The sequence below is a fragment of the Sus scrofa genome, chromosome 7 (assembly GCF_000003025.6).
Source record: "Sus scrofa isolate TJ Tabasco breed Duroc chromosome 7, Sscrofa11.1, whole genome shotgun sequence".
Classification (NCBI taxonomy): domain Eukaryota; kingdom Metazoa; phylum Chordata; class Mammalia; order Artiodactyla; family Suidae; genus Sus; species Sus scrofa.
Genome location: NC_010449.5, coordinates 77,661,945 through 77,682,366, shown reverse-complemented (window position 1 = coordinate 77,682,366; position 20,422 = coordinate 77,661,945). Strand labels below are relative to the sequence as shown.

Genomic DNA, 20,422 nt, shown 5'->3' with positions numbered 1-20,422 from the left:
TTAAACGTAGGAATTCCCATTGTGGCTCAGCAGAAATGAATATGTAGTCATTTTGAAATATGGGTCTGTTTGTGACTCTAACTCCATAATTAATGAAGCAGTCATTTTAAAGAAAAACGCCACCCCCAACCCCCAAAAATCAGGAAACTGTGATTCTCTAGGTTTTGTCCTGTCCTTTTTTCTAATGGCTCCTCGTTTTATCTTCTTTTAGTCCCTCTAGGTGACCCAACCTCTACTCACATGCTACTTCTGATCTGATATTTTCAGAATGTAGAAAATAAGTCAGTGATGGGTAAGATTAAAATTAAACACTAGCATTATGGCCAGCATTCCCTTGATGAGACGACTTCATGTCAGTCTGCATGGCAAAATTCTAAAGCTGGAGATAGAGGAGACCAGGAACTCACCTTTTTTTTGGAACTTTACCCCCACCTGTCAGGGACTGTAACATCTCTTGCTCCATTGGACCCCAGAGTTAAATTGACTTGTGTCTAGCTAGGTAGGTAGCAGTCCAGTCCATCATTGGTGCTTTCTGGCTCTCATAGGTTGAGTCTCCTCCCCAAATGGATGTTGAATTGGTGGATGAGTCTCCTGTGACGCTCTCACCCCAGCCTCGATGTGTGAGGTCCGGCTGTGAGAACCCTCCTGTTGTGAGTAAAGACTGGGACAACGAGTACTGCAGCAATGAGTGCGTGGTGAAGCACTGCAGGTGAGCTTACAGTTTCCTCTTCTAATTCAGGTATGGCTAAATTAACTACTAGAAAAGTTCCCCTCCTGGAGTTCCTGTGGTGGCTCAGCAGGTTAAGAACATGGTCTCTGTGAGCATGGTAGTTCAAGCGCTGGCCTTGCTCAATGGGTTATTGCCGTGAGCTGTGGCATAGGTCACAGAGTCAGCTCAGATCTGGTGTTGCTGTGGTGTAGGCTTCAGCTGCAGCGCTATTAAACCCCTAGTCTGGGAACTTCCATATGCTTCAGGTGCGGCTATAAAAAGTTCCCCTCCTTTAAAAAGTTTACAGGAGTCCCACTATGGCACAATAGGACAGTGTTCCTGAAGCCCCAGGATGCAAGTTTGATCCCTGGCCAGACACAGTGGGTTAAAGAATCCACGTCTGCAGCTGCAGTGTAGGTTCCAACTTCGGCTTGGATCTGATCCCCAGCCTGGAATCCCATATGCCATGGGGCAGCCAAAAAAGAAAAACTAGAAAAGAGTTTATATTTGCCACATAAAGATAGCATAAATAGCAGTTGCCATATTACCTCTATATATGCTCTTTAAAAATATGACTCTTTAAGCTGTTGGTGACTGTGGATATTAGCCTAGCTTATCTCTTTAGCACAAATCAGACCACTTAGGAAATTAGAATTTGAGAAGGAACAGATGAGTAGTAAGTAGCACAGTAAGGTGCTAGTGCTAAGTATGGGGGGAAGGGGGAAAAGTTCTGAGGATTTTGCCCATCCACCTCCTCAGATTTTCCTTAGATTTACCTGTATCCATAGAACAAGGCACTGGTATTCCCTCAGATCCTCTGAAGTAAATTAGGATTGCCTATACTTCTCATTCTTAGGGCCACTGCCCTTATATACCTATCGGGTAGTATTTGCCAATCTATTTAAGACATAGTTTAAAAATAATATATTAGGTTGTAATAATAAGTTTTGTGTGTTTTTTCTTTCTTAGGGATGTCTTCTTGGCCTGGGTAGCCTCTAGAAATTCAAACACAGTGGTGTTTGTGAAATAGTCCTTCCTGTTCTTCAAGCCAGTGAAGACTTTATCTGCTTGGAACATGTCCACCGAGCTTGTTTTTTAAAAGACAAACTAGGTTTCTGGTAGTGCCTGATCTCAACCCATGATGGTCCTTGCTGCCCTTGATGCTTCTCCTCTTTTATCGCTCTTCATCAGGGTCCAGGCTATGGAGCAGGGCCATTTAGTTTGCTATAACCTGCAACTGCTTTTTACTTTCAAGAACAAGCAGAGATAAACAGTAATAACAGAGGAAAAGCTGGAAGGAATATGGACAAACAGAACATAGGGGTGTTGATTGAGGGTGGTGGGGATTATGTGAGGAAACGTTGTTATAATTATCATAGGACTTGCCTAAAACATTATTAAAATGGTAGGTGAGTGCTCAGTTTTGGGCCTAGGAGAAAATACCACTGTGTGCATCCATCTTAAAAGGGCTAAAAGGTTGTATTAAAGGTTACCTCTTAAACAGGGAACTATTACTATCACTTCTATACATTACTTTCAGGACAAAGGTTTTCAACATAGTAAGCACACTGGACTATAGAGAAAAATAACATCACCTAGAAGATGTATTTCTGTAGTCAACATCCTTCCTTATCTCAGTTATCTCAGTTTATGAGTGTAAAAGGCAGAACTCTGCATCCTTGATTTAAGAGGTTTCACCAAAGTCTAAAGTTGTGTTCACTTTGTGTCTGATGAAGTATCTTAAAAGATAGGCCAGAAATGTTTTCACTTATATAATACACAGGCTAATACAGTACACACCCTAGGTACTTATTTAATCTAAGATGTGCTTATTTCATTTTTCTTAGAAATAAACTAATGAATAATAGACTAGCAAAACCATAGTTGTAACAGGATAAGCAACTGTTTAAAGCACGATAGCCCTAGTGATGATAATCTTAAGTGACACTCAAATTGTACCTTGAGAAATGTCTCAGAGAACCCCCTCTTGATTACCATGGTTACTACCACTAATTGCTAATCACTTTGATCCTATACAGTATAATCAACACTTTAATGCTTCCCATGCGTTTAGTTTGAAACTTTACAGCAATCCAATGAGGTAGATATTCCCAGATGACATGTAACTAATCATACTGAGATATGAGTTACACAAGATGCACACTGTTAAGTGGCAGAGCCAGAACTTCACCACAAAATCCCAACTACAATACAAACTTTTATTTAAATAAGGAATAAAAGCTATTGTACAAATATTACTCTTCAGGTACAGCCTGAAGAGCCATGGCCATGGATGCTTAGGTTTCAAAGTACTTCTATAAATTCTTAGGTTTAGAGATGATACCATCTGGATACCTTTGCTTGAACCGGGCAACCACATCTGGGTCTAGTAGATGGATCCCATCCAGTTGATTTCCAAGGGTGATCCTGAAGCAAGGGGAAGGAAGGGTCAAATCAAAAATCCTGGCATTTGGAGTTCCCGTTGTGGTGCAGAAACAAATCTGACTAGTATCCATGAGGATACAGGTTCGATCCTGGCCTTGATCAGTGGGTTGGAGGTCCAGCATTGCTGTGAGCTGTGATGCAGGTCACAGACAAGGCTAATACCCTGTGTGGATGCGGATGTGGGGTAGGCTGGCAGCTGCAGCTCTGATAGGACCCCTAGCCTGGGAACTTACATACACCATGGGTGTGGCCCTTAAAAGGCAAAAAAAACAAAAACAAAAAAAAACCTTGGAATTTAAAAGCTTAATACTGTTAAAATATGTGTCCTTACTGCCTATCATGTAACATTCATGCCTTTTTTTTTTTTTTGGCCACACCCATGGTATGCAGAAGTTCCTGGCCCAGGGATCAAACCTGCATCATAGCAGCAACTCAAGCCACCACAGTGATAAGGCCAGATACTTAACCTGCTGAACCAGCATGGGAACTCCCATGCCAATATTTTTTTAAAAGATCTTAGTACTGGAGTTCCTGTCGTGGTTCAGTGGTTAACGAATCTGACTAGGAACCATGAGGTTGACGGTTCGATCCCTGGCCTTGCTGTTAGCTGTGGTGTAGGTTGCAGACACGGCTCGGATCCTGCGTTGCTGTGGCTCTGGTGCAGGCTTGTGGCTACAGTTCCAATTCAACCCCTGGCCTTGGAACCTCCATATGCCGTGGGAGCAGCCTAAAAAATGGCAAAAAGACAAAAAAAAAAAAAAAAAAAAAAGATCTACTAATGAAGGGTTAATAACCTATGGCTAACCAGGCCTACTTCACAAAGTTCCTGCTGTAAGTGAGTATTCTCTGGATTAGTAAAATGCTAGCAACATTTATTTTAAAGCTCTACTAACAAGATGAAAGATGGTAAAATTGTTTATAGATTAAATAGATTCTCAGTAACCACCAGGAGGCAGATTCAGTAAATCCCATAGAATAACAGAGATCTTTTGGTTATAAGAGTGGAGACCCTGAGCAGTGGTTTAAATCCTAAAACCTGCTGGGTCTCCACTGAATGTTAGTGACTTAAGAATCCTCTGGGGAGTTCCCATCATGGCTCAGTGGTTAACGAACGTAACAAGTATCCATGAGGATGCAGGTTCGATCCCTAGTCTTGCTCAAAGGGTTAAGGATCCAGCATTGCCATGAGCTGTGATGTTGGTCACAGATGTGGCTCAGATCCTGCATTGCTGTGGCCGTGGTGTAGGCTGGCAGCTACAACTCCTATTAGATCCCTAGCCCGGAACCTCCATATGCGGCCCTAAAAACACAAAAGACAAAAGACAAAAAAAAAAAAAAAAAGAATCCTCTGAGAGTTCCCACTGTGGCACAGCAGGCTAAGGATCCAGCGTTACCTTTGCGGCAGCACAGTGGATTGGATTAAGGATCTGGCACTGCCACAACTGTAGCATAGGTCACAGCTGGGGTTCAGATTCAGTCCCTGGCCAGGAAACTTCCATATGCTTCAGATGCAGACAAAAAAAACACAAAAAAACAAAAAAAACCTCTGAACTAATTTATAGATTAGAATGTGAGGTGAAGCTCTACTAACTTCTGTCCTCAACTATAAACAGTTTTACCCTTGGGGTCAGCACATTCTCTCATAACCTTACCAATTAGGTTGCACATTGTGTGGTCGTCCAAACAATTCAATCTTTCGAGTGCCAGGGGACAGTCTCTCAATCATGCCATAGATTTCATCTGGTTTATGACTGGTGGAACGAACCTAGGAAATAAAAGCTTTAGCTACTTTTAAGTTACACAAGATTGCAATTCTAGCTCTTTCCTTTTATGTTTATGATCCAAATGAAATTGGGGGTAAAAATACACCTGGCTAGAAAAACTGACAGCAGTTTTAAAATGTGGATCTTTGGATGCCTGGGTAAATAAAGCACATACCTCGGCTACGATCACATCACAATCCAGACCCTGGTTGAATCCTTGGGGATTTCCTTTGACACCAACCTGCTCACCACAGAGAACAGATTAGTTTATGAAACTCCAGCATTTGAACTGTTTCTCAGTAAGAAATCAAACAATTCTATGTTTTGCTCCGCCTATTGAACTGGACCCTACTGCTGCTCACCAAGCAGTGTTCCTTCCCATGGTTCAACCAGTGACCTGTACGGCCTGTCCGAATGATGCGCTGCAGTTGATTTGTCTTCACCCAGATAATTTCATCTACCCGTTCGTAACTGTGGGGTATAAGAAAAAGAATTAGAGCTTTAATCAGGCTTTCATCATTTAGGAGTGGTGCCAACTACTACAACTATTATAGAGGCAAGGAATCACAGAATACTCTTGAAGAAGGGAACACCTATCAACTACAGTAATTATATATTTATTTCCCTCAGAAGAAAGCCACACAATGATTGCTACTTACCCCCAGAGGTTCAGACATTCTCTGCCCAACTCCATGGCCCTAGAAAGAAGAGTTAAAACAGCTATTTCCATGCCCATATTTTTTTCTCTAAGATACATGTTTTCAGTAGACATTGAGTGAATATTTACATGCAAGACACCATTGGGGCAACAGGATGGATCTAAGAATGAGAAGATAGAGTATCTATTCTCAATGGTCTTAACCTTTTACCAGGAACAAACACAGAGTTACAAAATTCATTGTATCATTTGTGTTATAAATAGGCATTAGATATCAGTAGGTAAAAGACTAATTCAGTCATATACTTTAATAGCAGGGCTAGGAAAACCCAGGATTTTATTATTCCCACCCAGTACTCACTCTGTACTATATCTGCCCATACCTACGTATCTTTGAACTGCATTACCTGCCTGTGACCCAGAGGAAGAGAAAGCCATCATCCTGCAGTACTGGTATGTTGAGCCTGCGCATCTCATCATCTGTCAGGGTCCCATAGGGCAGCTCCATGTGAATATCCCAGGGTGGGTCAGCCATCACAACTGCAAACTTGCCCAAGATACTGACGTCCAGGTAGCGGATATCACAACAGATCCACTGCATGAGGTGGTATTTGGTCATCTTCCCTTCCTTCACTCTCAAGATTCATGGCCCCAGTCCCTCTTTTTCCATTTGATTTTCCTACTCCCTTATATGTATATCTATCCCACTCCATTCCCAATCAGCAGGACTGATCACTATTATGCCCTGCTTTCCTACATGTATGGCTGCCCTACTGAGACAAAGGTCCATAAGTAAAGTAGGTCTTCTGAGCAGACAGGTACCTGAGGTGGGAAGAGTCGATCTGCATTGGAGTCCCCTCCAACGCTCTGTGTAAGGGCAAGCTCCTGGCTTGGTGTATGGTCTTTGCTTCCAGGAGCCTCAGAATCCATGCAAGCATCAATTTCATAGTGAACATATTTGCAGGTATCCATGTGGAAACATGTGTTAAGGAAAGAGCAGTCACCTAATGACTCATCCGTGTGTTTATTGATGATCCGTCTGGGGAAATAAAAAGAATTGGAATCAAGATGGTGTTTGAGTTAGATCTCAAAGTTCAAGTTTCAAATTGTGGCAGAATTTCAGGTGTCTCATTATCATTAGAGTTTCCTCTCAGAGTTTTCAGAGCAGAAAGGCAAGTGACATTAAAATGTGTACTATATGCTAAAGAAGAGTTTTAATTCCTCTCTGAGCAAAGACTTAGCTTCCTTATGACAGGAAGGAAGGGCTTGCTAATTAAAGCAGAATAAAGCACTGACCTAAGAGACAAGGTTCCCATCTTTCATAAGATTATCCTCCTTCCAGAGAACTTTGGGACTCAAAGAGAGATGGCTTGCTATTTCAAGAAGAGGGTCATTTTTTCAAAAATACCCTTAAATCTTTTTAGGAGTGCAACTCTATTCCCAAAGAACACTCTTTCTTTCTTTCTCTTTTGCTTTTTAGGGCCACATCCATGGCATATGGAAGCTACCAGGCTAGGGGCCAAATCAGGGCTAAAGCTGAACCTATGCCTCAGCCAAAGCAACTTGGTATCCAAGCCACATCTGCAACCCACACCACAGCTCATGGCAACAAGGGATCCTTATCCCACTGAGCGAGGCCAAGGACTGAACCCGAGTCCTCAATGATAGTAGTCAGATTCGTTTCTGCAGAGCCACAACAGGAACTCCAAAGAACACTTTTTCTGAAAGTGAACCTTCAGAGTCTGAAGGTCTTAGACAAATCATATTAAAACCATTCACTACTAGGATTGAAGATAGAACTCTAATGACTGGAAGTATTATGCTTAAGAAGAATGACTGCTTCTAGGTGACACATCCCATCCCTATCCTTTCCAAGAGACCTGAAGTGCAGCTTGCGACAAGGCCGGTCAGCATCACTGGCTTTCATGCACTCCTCCTTGGTTCCATAGTCACAGAATTCTTGCACTTGAGCCCGACCTCGTGAACGAAACTTTTCAACAATGGATTGTTCCTTGGCTGTTGTAGTATTTAATAGTTCTAGGATCTCTTGACTAACCTGTGACAGAAGAAACCTTGGACTTAAAAAAGGTTTGTAGATAAAATTAGTCCTTAAGATCTACTTGACATCAATGTGCTATGAGGGGGTCAATAAACTCAGTTAATATGGGGAAAATTGGGCAAAAAAAACAAGGGAAAAGTGGAACCCTAGGAAAAAAGATTTGTCATGGGTTTCGTTCTTCCACACAAATCTGCATTTGGGATGAAATTAAAAAATAAGAAGACTGGCTCCACTGCTAAGCATTAAACTAAACTACCCTCCCAAGGAAAGCATTTCTCCAAACCCAAGCCACTTATATTAGGTACTGAACCAAGGCACGGTGCTAAGCATGTTACTAGTTAGCTCAAAGCTTATGCAACAATTCTATAAGCGTGTGGGAGGCGGGGGGTGGATTCTAGTCATCCTCACAGATGAGAAGACTAAGGCTCAAGAGAACTTAACTTGTTTAAATCCACATAGCTAGAAGTAGGAAATGGATAACTCTTATGGGTCCAATATTTATACTCAGAACCACTACATGCCATTTCACATAGTATAATCAATTTCTGTAACTACTGGTCCATATGACTATCTTCCATCATTCATTTCCCTCTATTTTTATGTTTAGATTCCTCTTCTCTTGACATGATGATTCCTCCAAATAGATCGAAAGAAAAGTTTCTCAACATTGGTGTGCTATTGACATTTTAGGCCAAATAATCCTTTGCAGTGCAGGGGTTGTCCTAGTAAGATTACAGGGATGCTTTGCAGCATCTCTTGCTTCTACTCACTAGATGTAGAAGGTAGCACTCTTCTGTGTTTTGACAACCAAAAATGTCTCCAGACATTGCCAAACGTCCTCTAGGGGTTATAAGGGGGGATATAATCATCCTCAGTTGAAAACCACTGCTTAAACCCTCAATTCTTGCTCCTGGCCCTAGCGTTAAATCCTTCTCAATCAAAGCTGTAATTCAAAGCACATGTGTGTATAAGTCAACTATGTTCCAATAAAATTTATTTTTAAAAAAAAAGTACACATGTGAGAGGATCTCCATCTACCCCTACCTTCTTGCTCTGTTGTTCCTTAGTAGATTGTTGGTTCAGAAGGCTCTCTATCTCCAGGTCAACATCTGAGGCAGCATGTTTCCTTGATTTCTTGGTTGGCTCCTTGGCTACTTCTGATGCTGAAGAGGCCAGACCAGAGGTCAGAGAGCTTGCAAAGGCAGCTACTGTGGTCGAGTCCTGTTCTGCACGCCTCTTCTGCCCTGTGATGGTCCCGGCTACCTCCCCAGGGCCCTTCTTTTCTGCCACAGCACCCATCATGGCAGAGAGCTTGGAATGATCAGCATAGGTCACAAGAGTAGGGTGTGCATCATCTTGTAGGAGACTTCGCTTTACTTCAATCAACTCCTGAGCTGCAAACTTCTGTAAGAGGCTTTCCACTCCATCCTGAGTGGCAGGGGCATCTGGCTAAAGAAGGAGGTGAGAGGGAAAGTAAAACACTGACCATGAACTGAAGAACAGCAGAGGTAGTTCCCAACCTTGCCTTATCAGATCATTACCGTGGAGATGGCAAGACGGATGGAGACAGCATCAGTGGGCAATGTTAGCGCCAGATCAGAAAGGTGGTGTAGCAACTTCTTCTCTAATTCAGGGTCTGTAGCTAGCTCAGGAACTGCTGAAGCTGTGCTGGGCTTAGGGCCACCAGAAGTGGGTACAGTAGGCACTGGGCTGTCACTACGGAAGGTTGGAGACAGTGCTGCCTCTGGATTCCGAAGATCTAGGAGTGAAGAAAAGTGAAAATGAAAGAGGGCAACCACCATCAATCTATATATTCTCAGGAATCAAATCCTCTACCACTCACAACGCACAATTCTTTCATTTCATGCAGGAGATTCTCTGACCAAATTTAACACTAGCTACCCATTTCTTAATTATGGTAAAGCATTCAATGCTTTGCCAAGACAATCCTGGATTTTGGGGGAACCACTTACCTTTTCTCTGTTGAGTGAGAGGCATTTTCCTAATTCCTTTTCTTGCTGTGCTCCAAGGGAAATAAATTAGCAGCATGGTAGATTTAAATGTCCATACCACCTCCCTTCAGTCATTCTAAATGACAACTGATATAATCAACCTATATTTATAACCAGGAATATTCTCAACAACCTAAGCTGTGATGAGGTCTTTTTGAAGAATGGAGTTTGAATTTTAATGAATTAATGGCACTGCAAATCAAAGGGTATAAAAAAATGACAGCACTGGGGGTCAGAACAATGTGACCTTTAAACAGAAACAAAAAATTTTATAAAATCTTGTTGAAGCCCTGGTCACCAAATGGTATTTCCTGACTATATTTTTATCACCTACTCTACTACTTCACAAGTTGGGTAGCCATCATAATCTTAATAAGATTTAAGAAACTGAAATTATGACAAAATATTACCTTTGGGAAAGCCTAATATCTGTGTTTCTTCAGTTAAAATACAGATGAAATAGTAAACATTCAGGAAATCTACCGGAATTATGTAAAATATTCTAAATGTGCCACTAGCTTCCATTTAAAGATATTTTGCTTACTTAAAAATTTCTACTCTAGGAGTTCCCGTCGTGGCTCAGTGGTTAACCCGACCTGCATCCACGAGGACTCGGGTTTGATCCCTGGCCTCACTCAGTGTTAAGGATCTGGTGTTGTCGTGAGCTGTGGTGTAGGTCGTGGATGTGGCTCAGATCCTGCCTTGCTGTGTCTGTGGCTGTGGCCAGCAGCTATGCTCTAATTTGATCCCTAGCCTGGAAATCTCCATATGCTGCCGTTGTGACCCTAATAGACAAAAAAAAAAAAAAAAAAAACCCACTCTAATGGAGTAACTTTAGTAAAATGTCAGAATTCCAAGGAAAATGGAGCTGAACTCTATCAAACACCTTGCTGGAACAATAAAATTTTAGGAAAATAAGTTATACCCTATAAGGAAAACAGACTCCACAACTCCATACTAGCTGGAAATGTTAAATCACTGAGGTTCTTCACCTTGCTTACTTATGATTCTGCTGAATCTCAGACTTGAACTTTTGCCAGATCAAGTTCCTTGTTTTGTTTTGGCAAAGAGGGGTACAGATGGAAGGGTCATGGAAGCACTCTGAAGGTCTGGATGAGAAAGTCTGAAAGCAAGTGATTTAAGCTAAAGATATGTAAGAAATACAAGTGACAATAACTATTCAGCTTATTTGGAAGACTACAGGCAAAATTCTTGCATAGGATCAAATTGGTAAGAATTAAAGTCCTTTGCAATTGAAAGATTATACGAGTCTAATAAATTTGAGCTAAATTACCCCAATTATGAGTTCCCTGGTGGCTCAGCAGGTTGGGGACTCAGTATTGTTGTTGCTGTGGCATGAGTTTGATCCCTGACCCAGGAACTTCTTCATGTCACAAGTGCAGCCAAAAGAAAAAAAAAAAAAAAAAGATTCTCATTTTAAAAAACATTTTTAATAAATAAATAAAATATCCCAATCACAATTTACACAAGGATCAAACTCTGCGCGTTTTTTTAAAAAAGCAGTCCAGGAGTTCCCATTGTGGCACAGTGAAGACAAATCCGACTATGGGGAACCATGGGGGTGTGAGTTCGATCCCTGGCCTCACTCAGTGGGTTACAGATCCAGCGTTGCCATGAGCTGTGGTGTGGGTCACAGACTCGGCTCAGATCTGGCGTTGCTGTGGCTGTGGCGTAGGCCCAAAGCTATGGCTCCGATTAGACCCCTAGCCTGGGAACCTCCATATGCCGTGGGTATGGCCCTAAAAAGACAAAAAGACAAAAAAATTTAAAAATAAAATAAAAAACCAGTCCAGTTTTAAAATTTTTTTGAAGTAATCAAAATCTTTAATTTAGCAACCTAACCTAGCACAATTAATGACAAAGTTCATTATTACGGTGGAAAAACACCAGGTGTTTTGTTTTCTGTTTTTCAAATCGGAAAACATGGTTCCTAGTCGGATTTGTTTCCACTGCATGTTCCACTGCATGTTCCTCCAGGTGTTTTAAAATTAGGATTTCAGGCATTACATCCACAAATCGTTTTATACATTAAACACTGACCATTTCAACTCATGAAGTATGCTAAACTGAGTAAATCATATTATCAACTATTAAACTAAAGAGTTTGATAATAGAAATAGAGGCTAAAGAAAGATGTAGGTAAGGAGTTCCAAATCCAAAGTCAGGTTAAGAATCTGACTAGCATCCATAAGGATGTGGGTTCAATCCTGACCTTGCTGCAATCTGGATCTGGTGTTGCTGCAAGGTGCAGCATAGGCTGTAGATGCCACTCAGATCCCAAGTTGCTGTGGCTGTGGTGTAGGCCTGCAGCTGTAGCTCCGATTCCACCCCAGCCCATTAACTTCCATATGCCTTGGGTGAGGCCCTAAAAAGATGCAGGTAATTTTTTTTTTCTAATAGCCACCCTCATGGCATTGGGAAATTCCTGGGCCAGAGACCGAATCAATACCACAGCTGTGGCAACACCTGTTCCATTAACCCACTGTGCCAGGCCTGAGATCAAACCTGCAACTCTGCAGCAACCTGAGCCACTGTACCAAATTCTTAACCCACTGTACCACAGCAGGAATGCCTAAATTTTAAATCAATACTCTGCATACAGGTATTTTGCTTTGTTGCACAGTTTTGAAACTTTTAATATTTCAGATAAATAATATATTATCCATTTCCCCTCTTTAATTCATATTCTAAATTTGTTTGACAGGCAATATTCTATTGCCATTAATATGAGTTTTGTTTTGTTAATAAAGGCCTAAGCTCCTTATATTTTTTAAACCACTTTATTGGGTTATGATTGACATGTAAAAAGCTATAATCTATACAACTAAGTGAGTTTGGAGACAGTATACATACCCATTAAACCATCACCACCAAGACCACAGACATATCTATTACTTCCCAAAAGTTTCCTTCTGTTCTTATTATTTTTGCATGTACAGTAAGACAACATAAGATTTACCACCTTGGAAAATTTTAAGTATACAATTCAGTATTGCTAGCTATAGGCACTATACTGTATAATAGATCTCCAGAACTTATTTATCTTGCATAACTGAAACTCTGTACCCTTTTACCATCACCTCCCCAAATCTCCCTCCCCCTGACAATCACTATTCTACCCTCTACTTCTATGACTGACTATTTAAGATTCCACATCTCAAATGCAATCTAAGACCACACAGTATTTGTCTTTCAGTATCCGACTTATTTCACTTGCCATAATGGCCCCCAGAACCAAGCATGTTGTTATAAATGGCAGGATTTCCTTTTTTTCATGAATGAAAAATGTTCCATTATATATTTATTCCACATTTTCTTTATCCATTTATCCATCAATGGACATTTAGTTTGGTTATTGTAAGTAATGCTACAATGAATATGGGTGTACAGGTATCTCATTGAGATCTTGATTTCAATTCCTAAAAATGGAATTGCGGAATCATACGGTAATTCTATTTTTTTTTTTTTTAACTTGTTGAGGAACATCCATATTGTTTTCCATAATGGCTATGCCAATTCCCACCATCAGTGAATTAGGGTTCCCTTTTCTCTTTGCCAACACTTGTCTTTAGACTTTCTTTCTTTTTTTTTTTTAGGGCAACATCCATGGCATATGGGAAGTTCCCAGGCTAAGGATCGAACTGGAGATACAGCTGCCAGCCTACACCACAGCCACACCAGATCCAAGCTGTGTTTGCAACCTACACCACAGATCATAGCAATGCTGGATCCTTAACCCACTGAGTGAGGCCAGGGATTGAAACTGTGTCCTCATGGATACTAGTGGGATGCGTTTTCGCTGTGCCACAACAGGAACTCCCATTTCACCTATTTAATAACAGTCATTCTAGCAAGTTTGAGGTGATATCTCATTATGATTTTGATTTGCATTTCCCTAATGATTAGCAATGTTGTATATATTTTCATATATCTGTTGGTCATCTGTATGTCTTCTTTGGAGACCTATCTACATTCTAATTTTGCACATTTTGCTTGTTTCTTGTCCATGTGACTTAAAAGAAAATAAGACTGTTGTCAGTGATTAAAATAAATGTTGGAGTTTCCACTGTGGCACAGTGGGTTAAGGATCCAGCATTGCCAAAGCTGTGCCAAAGCTGTGTCACAGCTGCAGAATGGATTCAATCCCTGGCCCAGGAACTTCCATGTGCCACAGGTATGGCCAAAGAATAAATTCATTTTTAAATTAATGAATATAATTTTAAATTATTTTTAATTAATAAATTTTATATTAATTTAAAATTAATGTCAAGTTACTGAGCATTTTCCATGATTTGAATTTTTAATTATAGTTGATTTATTTATTTATTATTATTATTTTTTTTTGCTATTTCTTGGGCCGCTCCCGCAGCATATGGAGGTTCCCAGGCTAGGGGTTGAATCGGAGCTGCAGCCACTGGCCTATGCCAGAGCCACAGCAATGCGGGATCCGAGCCGCGTCTGCAACCTACACCACAGCTCACGGCAACGCCGGATTGTTAACCCACTGAGCAAGGGCAGGGATCAAACCCGAAACCTCATGGTTCCTAGTCGGATTCGTTAACCACTGCGCCACGATGGGAACTCCAATTATAGTTGATTTAAAATGTTTTCTCAATTTCTGCTGTACTGCAAAGTGACCCAGTTACACACACACACACACACACACACACACACACACACACACACACACATATACTTTTTCCCATATCATCTTCCATCATGTTCCATCACAAGTGACTGGATAGTTACCCATGCTATACAGCAGGACCTCATTCCTTATCCACTCCAAATGTAAATTTACTAACTCCAAACTCTCAGTCCATCCCACCCCCTCCCCCTCCCCCTGATAACCACAAGTCTGTTTTACAAATCCATGAGTTTGTTTCTTTTCAGTGGACAGGTTCATTTGTGACATATATTAAATCTATATACAAGTTATATCACATGGTATTTGTCTTTTTCCTTCTGACCTACTTCACTTAGTATGAGAATCTCTATAGTTCCATGTTGCTGCAAATGGCATTATTTTGTTCTTTTTTATGGCTGAGTAGCAGATATCAAATTTTTAATCAGTGCTTTATTCTTTTTTTTCTTCTTTTTGGCTGCAGCATGTGGAAGTTCTCAGGCCAGGGACTGAACCTGTGCCACAGTAAAGACTCAAGCCACTGCAGTGACGATACTGAATCCTTAACCCACTGAGCCACAACGGAGAGAAAAAGCATTGATTTTGCTCCAATGTTAGTGTTAATAAGATGAAAATGTACTTTTTATAATTAACCTACTGATACTACCAAAAATGTAATATAAACATTTCTTCTTAGAGTTTTCTAGTAACTAAATTTATAAGTTCTTTGAGTCATGTATAATTTTTCTTAGAATAAGCAAGCAGTCTATGAAAAGAACCACTTTTATATTTTCAGTCTCTGGAACTGGATACTGACTTTTTTTTCTCCTTTGGTAATTTGACTAATCAGTCTTTTTCAAAAACAGCCTGGGAGTTCCCACTATGGCACAACAGGATTGGTGGCATCTCTGGAGCAAGAGGACTTAGGTTCAATCCCCGGCCTGGCACAGTGGGTTAAGGATCTGGTGTTGCCACAATCATGGCTCAGATCTGATCCCTGGTCTGGGAAACTCCATATGCCATGAGGTGGCCAAAAGGAAAAACAAAAACAGGGAGTTCCCGTCGTGGCACAGTGGTTAACGAATCCGACTAGGAACCATGAGGTTGTGGGTTCGGTCCCTGCCCTTGCTCAGTGGTTTAACAATCCGGTGTTGCCGTGAGCTGTGGTGTAGGTTGCAGACGCGGCTCGGATCCTGCGTTGCTGTGGCTCTGGCATAGGCCAGTGGCTACAGCTCCGATTCAACCCCTAGCCTGGGAACCTCCATATGCCGCGGGAGCGGACCAAAGAAATAGCAAAAAAAAAAAAAAAAAAAAACCAGCCTGGCGATATGATTCTGATTATAAATCCTTGTACTAATAACACTTCCTGGGAATATGCTTTTCCTAATACTCAGGACATCGGGACTGAAAGTACCTTTTAAAGTTACTGGGAGGAGGGGGCTTATGTTTAATATTATGGACAAAATTTAATAGTTGGTTAATGCAAGTGTTATAGATGGCTGTAGCCACTCTGAATTCCCTGAAGTCACATGCAAATTTGTGCCTATATACATACCTAGGGAAAATATTCCAAAGTTTTATCACTCTTAAAATAGGTTACCACCAGAAAATCTTTAGGAATCCCCAAGTTCCAACTCCTTCAGAAAGTGTTTGTTCAGGAGTTCTCTTATGGCACAGCAAAGTAAGGACTCATGCTGCAGCAGCTTGGGTTGCTGCTGTGGTGCAGTTCAGTCCCTGGCCCAGGAACACAATGCAGGCACAGGAAGGAAGAAAGGAAGGAAGGAAGGAAGGAAGGAAGGCAGGGAGAGAGGGAGGGAGGGAGGGAGGGAGGGAGGAGGAAGGAAGGAAGGAAGGAAGGAAGGAAGGAAGGAAGGAAGGAAGATTGAAAATAGAATTACCAGAGTTCCCATCATGGCTCAGTGGTTAATGAACCAGAGTAGTACCCATGAGGATGCGGGTTTGATCCCTGGCCTCACTCAGTGGATTAAGGATCCAGCGGTCCCAGTGAGCTGTGGTATAGGTTGCAGATGCAGCTTGGATCCTGTGTTGCTGTGGTTGTGGCATAGGCTGGCAGCAAAGGTTCCAATTCAACTCCTAGCCTGGGAATCTCCATATGCTAAAAAGACAAAGGACAAAAAATTTAAAAATAAAGAGAAAATAAAATGGAATTACCATATGTTCCAGTGATTTCATTTCTGGTTTTATATCTATATTAAAAACCTGAAAAGTGTCTTGAGCCCATTTTCATATAGCAGCATTACTCACAACAGCTAAAGTGTAAGTGTAACCCAAGTTATCAACTGACAGATAAACGGACAAACAAAATGTGTTAATGACACACAACGGAATATTATTCAGCTTTTAAAAAGGAAATTCTGACACTTGCTACAACATGGATGAACCTTAAAAACATGCTAAGTGAAATAAGACAGTCACAAAAAGACAAATACTTTATGAGTCCATTTACATGAGGTATCTAAAGTCAAACCCACAGAAACAAGGTAGAAGGATAGTTGCCATGGACTGAGAAATAGGGAGTTATTGTTTAATGGGTAAAGTTTCAATTTTGCAAAATAAAAAGGTTCTGGAGATTAGCTGCACAACATGAATATACATCACACTATCAACTATACATTTAAAAATAATCATTAAGATGTAAATTTCTTTTTTCTTTTTAGGGCCGCACCCTCAGAATATGGAGGTTTCCAGGCTAGAGGTTGAATCGGAGGTAGAGCTGCCGGCCTACGCCACAACCATAGCAATGTAAGATCTGAGCTGTGTCTGTCACCTACATCACCACTCACAGCAACACCGGATCCTTAACTCACTGATCGAGGCCAGGGATCGAACCGGAAACCTCATTGTTACCAGTCGGATTCATTTCCCCTGTGCCACAAGGGGAACTCCAGTAAATTTTATACTGTGTGTATTTTGTTGCAATTAAAAAAAAAAAGTTGTACTTTAAAAATGCCAAACTGGAGTTCCCTAGTGGCTCAGTGGGTTAAGGGTCTAGTGCTGCTGTGGCACCAGTTTGATCCCTAGCCCCAGAACTTCCACATGCCATGGGCATGGCCAAACAAAACAAAGCCAAAGCAAACAAATACAAACAAAAACGCCAAGCTAACAAAGATTCTTCGTCTGTAATATTTTGCATTAATTAATGACAGATACATTTTAGTTTACGTCTTTTAACACTGAGCTCAGTAGTAAACAAGTATCACATCTCATAATGCTATAAAAATCGAGATATGGTAAGAAATCTTTTATTTACTGTGAGAAAAGAACTGAATGAAGGAGTTATATCGTGGCTCAGCGGAAATGAATCTGACTAGTATCCATGAGGAGAAAGGTTCAATCCCTGGCCTCGCCCCAGTGGGTTAAGGATCCAGCGTTGCCACGAGCTGTGGTGTAAGTGGCAGACTCAGCTTGGATTCCATAGTTGCTATGGCTGCGGTGTAGCAGCTACAACCCGATTAGACCCCTAGCCTGGGAACCTCCATATGCCTCAGGTGCGACCCTTATAAAAAAAAAAAAGAACTGAATGAAGAAAACAAAAGAACTGAATGATCTGAATTTGTATCAAGGCTTTGGTTATATCATACATGACAAATAAGATTAAAAGACTATGTTTCATGATGCTTTCCTAAGAATCCTAACCCTTAAAGAAATATATTCCTTGGACTAAACAAGATAATTGAAGAGAACAGTGACAGGCTGGTTTAATCTGGGTTTCATCTCTACCTACTCTCTCAGAATCAAATAGACCAGTGAAAGCTCTGGGCCAGAAGACAATGCATGTTTAATCACAATTTCAAAAATAATTTTATAAGAGTCTTGGAGTACCCACCATGGTGCAGCTAGTTAAGGATCTGGTGGTGTCTCTGCAGTGGCTCAGGTTGTTGCTGGAGCAGGTGCCCTCCCTGGCCCAACATAGTGGGTTAAGGACCCGGTGTTGCCACCAACTGTGTTGCAGGTCACAGTTGCAGCTCAAGATTCTATCTCTGGCCCAGAAGGGTATGGCCAAATAATAATAATAATAATAATAATAATAATAATAATAATTTTATAGGAGTCTTAACTATATTATTAAGTGGATTTACAGGTCAAGAGCTATTTATATCAAAAAAAGAATATTTACATTCAAGGGAGAATAAATCTTGTCATCAAAATTATTAAAAATGCTTAGCAAGGACCTTGATGAAGTATCCAGGCTCTAGTGGTTTAATCTGCATGTGGCACAATGTTTGGTTAATTCCAAAGTGTGGCTAATACCATGGAAAAGTGAAGTGGAACTTCTACTAATTAATCCTTATCATATAACTTGCACTTCTTCCTCTACTTACCCTGCCCTTTTATTTTCTCTTTAATTATCTAAGTCCTATATAGCCATCAAGACCAAAGTCCAAGTGCCAATTCCTCCACGATGCCCTCACTGACTAAACCTGACTCCTGTTACTTATTCCTTCACTCATTGAGGAATCATTCATTTGGCATTTTACATATATCATACTGCATTTCTGACTTTTTCTTTTAAAAGTACCAATCCGGAGTTCCCGTCGTGGCACAGTGGTTAACGAATCCGACTAGGAACCATGAGGTTGCAGGTTCGATCCCTGGCCTTGCTCAGTGGGTTAAGGATCCGGTGTTGCCGTGAGCTGTGGTGTAGGTTGCAGATGCGGCTCAGATCCTGCGTTGCTGTGGCTCTGGTGTAGGCTGGTGGCTACAGCTCTGATTGGATCCCTAGCCTGGGAACCTCCATATGCCGAGGGAAGCAGCCCTAGAAAAGGCAAAGACCAAAAAATAAATAAATAAAAGTACCAATCCTTTATTCCCAACTAAATTTTAAATTCCTTGAGGGCAGGGACACTGTTTTACTTATTTTTGTCTTACTAGACTCATGTACATTGTAGATACTCAATAGATGTTTATTTATTATGGCGTAAGAGTCTTGCCAGGGCATTTTCCATTTCCAAAGATCAGAATGAATGTGTGGACCTCACGTATTTCAACACAAGATTTAGAGATGGACTCAAGTACACTGACAGAGAAACAAGCTACAAGAATGGTATGGATTCATTATCCTTGTAGATCTTCCATTGATTTGCTTTAGCTAATTCAAGGCTTGTGCTGGGGATGTGGAATGCAAAAGACAAGACAATCATTTGAGGTTCCTTCAAGTTTTATGACTGTGACACAGAGGGCAACGGAAGGGGTGAAAAAGTTTAAAAACAAATGTTTCCAGATTGTTTGATATGTAAATGGCTAAGACAATGCCAGTTTCTCTACTCACTTAGCAACACCCTGTGCCAGCTCTGTGAGGGCCAATGAGATGGTCCCTGTGTATACAGATTCGTACTTGCTCTTACACTGCCCACAGTCTCAGAGAAACAACCACTACAAAGCAATTGCTATAACCGAGGGACGAACAAAGAGCCATGGGAATAATCCAAAGAGGGGACTTGCTGCTCGAGGGAAGGGGCCTGAAAGGCCTAGCAAAGGAGACTTTCAAGAGGAGTCAACCAGACGTGGAGAGGCAGGGTTGGGGACGAATGGGAGCTTCCGTCCCGGGAAAGTGGTGAACCGGAGGGACCAGGGGCCAGGGTGGGAAGGAACGCGACTACTTGCCAGAGGGCAAGGCGTCTGTACGGCTGAAGGGGAAGAGAAGAGTACCAACTTATGAAGCATTAAAGAAATGGCCATTTGGGCAAAGGCTCTGACTCAGGAGCTTTTTCTCCACGGTTCCCTCCTGGGTTCCCTCCCTCCCTCCCGGGGTAAGCATCAGCCCAACAGCCCAGCGCCTCACCCAAGTGCCCTGAGTCCTGCTTCCGCCTCCGCCGCAGCCTTTCCCTCAGCGAGTCCAGCTGCTTTTTGTGGGCCTGGATAGAGCTCCACGTGTCCGACATTTTAGTCCCACAGCCGGGACACGTCTCGAACAAGGGGTAGCCGACTAGCACCTCCCAGCACTGGCTCCACGAAATTTCCAACTCTCACGCGTACTCCCCAAGGCTAACCGGAAGGAGGTCCTGAGAGATGCGCCAGATAGAAAGTCATTTCCCGTTTCGCTCTCGCTTTGGAACTGAAATGAGGAGCCACCTTAAATGTTAGCGGAGTGGCGGATATGTTTTTCAGTG

At 41.5% G+C, this 20,422-nt stretch overlaps 2 protein-coding genes across 2 annotated transcripts in view; one reads left to right on the top strand and one right to left on the bottom strand.

Annotated features, from left to right (window-relative positions):
• The window catches only part of TOX4 (TOX high mobility group box family member 4), a 19,548-nt gene extending 16,586 nt beyond the window's left edge, over positions 1 to 2,962 (top strand). Inside the window, exons 8-9 of the mRNA XM_001929118.6 lie at positions 546 to 709; positions 1,679 to 2,962. Coding sequence (XP_001929153.1) covers positions 546 to 709; positions 1,679 to 1,739 — 225 coding nt within the window. The 3' untranslated portion in view covers positions 1,740 to 2,962. The remainder of the gene's footprint in view (positions 1 to 545; positions 710 to 1,678) is intronic.
• On the bottom strand, positions 2,908 to 20,422 carry METTL3 (methyltransferase like 3). The gene is made up of 11 exons (XM_003128580.5): positions 20,095 to 20,422; positions 9,176 to 9,393; positions 8,679 to 9,083; positions 7,456 to 7,631; positions 6,398 to 6,614; positions 5,983 to 6,170; positions 5,577 to 5,615; positions 5,280 to 5,388; positions 5,093 to 5,158; positions 4,807 to 4,919; positions 2,908 to 3,136 (listed from the first exon to the last, which is right to left on the bottom strand). Exons 1-11 carry the CDS (start codon positions 20,192 to 20,194, stop codon positions 3,025 to 3,027), a joined length of 1,743 nt encoding a protein of 580 aa, XP_003128628.1. The 5' UTR covers positions 20,195 to 20,422; the 3' UTR covers positions 2,908 to 3,024.

Coding starts and splice junctions, on each gene's coding strand:
- METTL3 (XM_003128580.5), bottom strand. CDS start 20,194: ATGTCGGACACGTGGAGCTCTATCCAGGCCCACAAAAAGCAGCTGGAC. Junction 7,632..8,678: donor AGGAACAACAGAGCAAGAAG/GTAGGGGTAGAT, acceptor CTTCTGTCACAG/GTTAGTCAAGAGATCCTAGA. Junction 5,616..5,982: donor TTCCTCTGGGTCACAGGCAG/GTAATGCAGTTC, acceptor TCTTCTTTCTAG/GGCCATGGAGTTGGGCAGAG.